The 5,839-nt window shown below is 39.0% G+C and overlaps 1 protein-coding gene across 1 annotated transcript; it reads right to left on the bottom strand.

Moving 5' to 3' along the window:
* Positions 1 to 917: 917 nt before the first annotated feature.
* Positions 918 to 2,241, bottom strand: LOC139374286 (uncharacterized). Its single transcript, XM_071115321.1, has 5 exons — positions 2,223 to 2,241; positions 2,024 to 2,068; positions 1,764 to 1,774; positions 1,651 to 1,677; positions 918 to 1,237 (listed from the first exon to the last, which is right to left on the bottom strand). The coding sequence occupies exons 2-5, from the start codon at positions 2,034 to 2,036 to the stop codon at positions 1,034 to 1,036; spliced, it is 255 nt and encodes an 84-aa protein (XP_070971422.1). The 5' UTR covers positions 2,037 to 2,068; positions 2,223 to 2,241; the 3' UTR covers positions 918 to 1,033.
* Between the last annotated feature and the right edge of the window lie 3,598 nt (positions 2,242 to 5,839).

Raw genomic sequence — 5,839 nt, 5'->3', positions numbered from 1 at the left:
GTATTGGCACGTGCTGTCTAGCCAACAGTTTGCAGATATATATACTACGTATTTGAAATGATTATGAACAAAAGAGCGAGATCATTTTAATTTGTTAAACGGCAGCCAAGAATCGATCATCATGTCACCAGAATAATACCCTCGATATTTATTGGAAAGCAGCATCAAGCTCATCACCTTTCACCACCCTGTGAAGTTCATATATTTAATTTGTGGTTGCCTAATAAAATGTCTGTTTTCTTGAGTCGTAGTGGGAGGACCACGCAACATGTCATGTCGTGACTTTACTTGATATGATGGTTATTATATCAATATTTGGGCATAAAAGCGTTTCCACCGTAATTTTACCTAAACCTAAAGATCACACCTTGTCCTATTTTGTTTTGACGACATTTGGAAAGTTTACCGACATTTTCTTTCCATCAGGCCTATTGTGACATGTTTTTATCCGTCAAGTAGGCCTACTTTACCGCTTAAAAAATGTTGGATGGTTAATAAAACATTTGGGATTTTCTTCCTGAATGTTGTCCACATGGAAATTATTGATAACAACGGTTAAACAGAGTGGTGCAAGGGGAGACAAATATCCACAAGAAAGGATTATATTTCCAAGACTGAGGGACATACATGGTCATTGTTCCGGGTTTATTACTACCCCGTTGGTTAATGTTCTGTATGTGAGTAAAATGATAAAAATGGCGTTGAGCTGTCCTTCACTGAATGTTTGATGTGTTGGTCTGGTATGGGCTACACAGGAATGGTGTAGTATGATAGTATCTCGACGCCTCTGACATATAGTGACTTGTTTAGATGGCAAAAAATGACACATTTTGCAATAATTTTTGTGTTTCTATTTTGTAAAATGTTCATTGTATTGCATGATTATTATGCATTAAGAAGTTATACAAACATATGACTCTGTTTTATAAGTAGGTTTTATTAGAGGTTTGTCAACTTTAATAAATCGCTCAACATGTTTTTTCCGTAATAGCTACCGTGATGAAACAGATGCAAATGGTGCATGATTAAATCTTTAATGTCCTCCACGACCTGCTTTTCCTCCGTGGTCACCTCCTTTTCCTTTATGGTCGCCTCCATGATCTCCTCCATGCTCGCCTCCTTTTCCTTTATGCTCGCCTCCTTTTCCTTTATGGTCGCCTCCATGATCTCCTCCATGCTCGCCGGCTTTTCCATGCCCATGGCCGTGTCCCCCTTTTCCACCTTTTCCCTTCTTCCCCTGGAAATTACAAAAATAACATTACTAGACTCACCTATTGGTATCGGAAAACCTTTCCTTTATGAATGGAAATGTTTTCCCTTCAATTGTCTCAACGATTACACCCATTACCCTGACATGTGAAAATCTAACTTCCATTTTTTGGTAAGGTTTCCGAAACAATATTAATGTTATTACGTTAATGTGTATGAACTATTATTTTGTAAGCCTCCTAACACTCCCTTGCCCTCTCCTCCGGAGCCCTGTGAAACAGACAGTATTCTGTTTACATCCACCAGGACAACACTGGGATCTAAGATATAGCAAGCTAGAAAATAGTTTTGTTCTTTACTTCGCTTGATTTGAAAAGTTTTTTAAGACTGAGTTGACTGAAGTAAAGAAGCAGAGATAGACAAATAATGCAGATATCTTACATCATCAGTCCCAGGTGTGGACTCCGCCTGGAACAACAACACATTATGTCAAACACATAGCACACATGTCTGAAGGTATTTTCTGTATTTAAAAAGTAAGTTAACTAACTTACCGGTTTCTTTGCTGTGGATAAAAAGTAAGGAATATTTTGAAGTTATTAAAATAATAGAGGAATGCATTGTCATTGTTTCCCATTAAGCATCGAGAAAGCATGAATGGCCATACTAGTCTACTCCTTGAAATCGTAAATGCAATGTCAATGCAATATATTCTCAACTTCAGGGTTGAGTTGTGAAACTACATAACTACATAGTCATTTAAAACCTCAGTGCACATAATACAGTAAATGAAGTGAACAACTTCAACACTTACCTGGATCACTCATTTTCTCAGACAAGAATTGGCACTGAAATCACACTGTTGGACAAATGAATAGTATATTTACAAAATAATCAGTATATCAAATTAAAATCCGGTATTTTCTTATCCTTGGAAATATCAAAGTTACTTTCATCATATAAACAAGAATTGCATAAGAACCCCTACATTTACACATTAAAGCAAGCCTCACCTGGTACTGGAGGTTGAAGGACTGTACATAAACTGTATTTTCAGTCTGTATTTATAAGAGAGTGTCGAGTATGTAAAAACCACACCCAGTCCTTTTAATTACAGGTGGAAAGGTGTTTGTAGTCGGACAGAAAAAGCAGGGCGGAGAAATGAGATGATAGGTGACCCAAAATATTGGCATGGTAATGATACTGACAGTTAAAAACGAGGTGGTTAAAAACAAAGACAAAACAGGGACATCATAATTATGTCAAACCTGAAGATTGATGATGAAAGCAGCAATCTACCCAGCTTTGTTTCATAGAGCTTGGTGAGAGTGTGGTTTTCCTATTATTATTTTCCATACAACCATCCCACAATCTTCTGGGAATGGTGCAGGATAACTGTTTGTTTTTATGTAATTCTTAGTACATTTAAGGAACTTGACAAAAAAAAACATTTTCTTGATACACTACATGGCCAAAAGTATGTGGACACGCCTTCAAATGAGTGGATTCTGCTATTTCAGCCACACCCGTTGCTGACAGGTGTATAAAATCGAGCACACAGCAATGCAATCTCCATAGACATTGACAGTAGAATGGCCTGTACTGAAGAGCTCAGTGACTTTCAACATGGAACCGTCACCTTTCCAACTAGTCAGTTCGTCAAATATCTGCCCTGATAGAGCTGCCCAGGTCAACTTTAAGTGCTGTTATTGTGAAGTGGAAAAGTCTTGGAGCAACAACCGCTCAGCCACAAAGTGGTATGCCACACAAGTTTACAGAACGGGACCTCAGAGTGCTGAAGCGTGAAGCCTGTAAAAATCGTCTGTCCTTGATTGCAACACTCACTACTGCCTTTGGATATAAGAACTTTTTGTTAGGAGCTTCATGACATTTGTTTTCTATGGCCGAGCAGCCACACACAAGCCTAAGATCACAGTGCGCAATGCGTGTGTGAAACTCGCCACCATTGGACTCTGGAGCAGTGGAAATGTGTTCTCTGGCAGTCTGACGGACGAATCTGGGTTTGGCGGATGCCAGGAGAACGCTACCTGCCCCATGCATAGTACCAACTGTAAAGTTTGGTGGAGGAGGAATAATGGTCTAGGGCTGTTTTTCATGGTTCAGGCTCCTTAGTTCCAGTGAAGGGAAATCTTAATTCTAAGCGTACAAAGACGATTCTGTGCTTCCAACTTTGTGGCAACATGACAATGCCCCTATGCACAAAGCGAGGTCCATACAGAAATGGTTTGTTGAGATCGATGTGCAAGAACTTGACTGGCCTGCACAGAGCCCTGACCTCAACCCCACCGAACACCTTTGGGATGAATAGGAACGCTGGCTACGAGCCAGGCCTAACCGCCCAACATCATGCCCGACTTCAGTAATGCTCTTCTGGCTGAATGGAAGCAAGTTCCCGCAGCAATGTTCCAACATCTTGTGGAAAGCCTTCCCAGAAGAGTGGGGGCTGTTATAGGAGCAAAGGTGGGACTGACTCCATATTAATACCCATGATTTTGGAATGAGATGTTCGACGAACAGGTGTCCATATACTTTTGGTCATGTGTATTTTCAAGCAATTTGAAGTCAAAACAGTAACTAGGCCACTCAGGAACATTCACTGCCTTCTTGGTAAGCAACTGCAGTGTATATTTGGCCTTGTGTTTTTGGTTATTGTCCTGCTGAAAGGTTAATTTGTCTCACAGTGTCTGGTTGAAAGCAGACTGCTCCAGGTTTTCCTCTAGGATTTTGTCTGTGGTTAACTCCATTCTGTTTTTTTTTTGTATCCTGAAAACTCCATAGTCTTTGCCGATGCCAAGTATACCCATAACATGAGGCAGCCACGACCATGCTTAAAAATATGGAGAGTAGTACTCAGTGATGTGTTGCGTTGGATTTGCCCCGAACAAAACACTTTCTATTCAGGACAAAAAGTGAATTCCTTTGGCACATTTCTGCAGCATTACATGTTTAGTGCCTTGTTGCAAACAGGATGCATGTTTTTGGTATATTTTTTATTCTGTACAGGCTTCCTTTTCATTTAGGTTAGTATTGTGGAGTAACAAATGTTTTTGATCCGTCCTCAGTTTTCTCCAATCACAGCCGTTAAACTCTGTTACTGTTTTAAAATCACCTTTTGCCTCAAATCCCCGAGTGGTTTCCTTCCTAATCAGTTAGGAAGGACGACTGTATCTTTGCAGTGACTGGGTATATTGATACACAATCTAAAGTCTAATGAATAACTTTGAATATCCCTTTGAGCATGGTAGTGTCTTCCTATTTTTTTTACCCATCTACCAATAGGTGCCCTTCTTTGCAAATCATTGGAAAAGGCCCTTGGTCTTTATGGTTGAATCTGTGCTTGAAATACATTACTCAACTGAGGGACCTTGCAGATAATTGTGTGGGGTACAGATATGGGGTGGTCATTAAAAAACAAGGGTGAGTCCATGCAACTTATATGATTCCTTAAGCACTATTTAAATCCTGAACTTATTTAGGCTAGCCACAACAAAGCTAGTAACCAATACATTTTAGTAGTTTCTTTTGTATTCATTTGTTTAAAAAAAAAATATATATATTTTCACTTTGACATGAGCTATTTTGTGTGGATCAGTGACAACATTTTTCAATTGTACCCATTTAAATCTCACTTTGACTCAAAATGTGAAAAGTTCAAGTGGGGTGAATACTTATGATATGCACTGTATATGCAGAAACTAACTTTAATATTCACAAGGATAAGAAGGTACCAATGACCCAAGCCCCTCTCAGTTAATCCCTACCATTGTGTCACTGAGTCATCATAATGCTTTAGCAAATGTACATTATACCAGGGGCATTGTTAGACACAATGTAAGTAACCAATTTTATGTCTCTCTAATTGCCTTGAATGCCTCTGCTGATCCTACAGCTATTGTATGCAGCAATCATGTGTCTATGAAACAGGTTTATGCTGTTAGCACTGAGGCGGTGTGCCCCAGTAGGAAGTCCAACTAACATAAATAACATATATACTAGAATATATACTTCTGCTAAGCTTCCCAGTAAAGCAATGAAAACAAGCAAGCATCCCAGAAAAGTGCTCAAAATAGCCCACGTTAACATATGTTGCTTAAGAAACAAGGTCCATGAAATTAATAACTTGCTCGTAACAGATGACACTCAATAGAATTGCCCTGATAAGCTTCTTACTTTTTTCAATCTTTATTAACAACATGCTACAGGCTTTGAGTAAAACCAGTGTGTCTATGTATGCGGATGACTCAACATTATACACATCAGCTACTACAGCAACTGAAATGACTGCAATACTTAACAAGGAGCTGCAGTTCGTTTCAGAATGGGTGGCAAGGAATAAGTTAGTCCTAAATATTTCTAAAACTAAAAGCATTGTATTTGGGACAAATCCTTCACTGAACACTAAATCTTGTAATAAATAATGTGGAAATTGAGCAAGGTGAGGTGACTAAACTGCTTGGAGTAACCATGGATTGTAAACTGTCATGTTCAAAACATATTGCTATAACAGTAGCTAAGATGGGGAGAAGTCTGTCAATAATAAATTGCTTCTCTACCTTCTTAACAGCACTATCAACAAAGCAGGTCCTACAGGCCCTAGTTTTGTTGCACC

Source organism: Oncorhynchus clarkii, chromosome 19 (genome assembly GCF_045791955.1).
Source record: "Oncorhynchus clarkii lewisi isolate Uvic-CL-2024 chromosome 19, UVic_Ocla_1.0, whole genome shotgun sequence".
NCBI lineage: Eukaryota > Metazoa > Chordata > Actinopteri > Salmoniformes > Salmonidae > Oncorhynchus > Oncorhynchus clarkii.
The sequence above is the reverse complement of the archived record's forward strand: the minus strand, read 5'-3'. Positions and strand labels throughout refer to the sequence as shown.

Coding starts and splice junctions, on each gene's coding strand:
- LOC139374286 (XM_071115321.1), bottom strand. Junction 1,238..1,650: donor CCACACCTGGGACTGATGAT/GTAAGATATCTG, acceptor TGTAATTTCCAG/GGGAAGAAGGGAAAAGGTGG.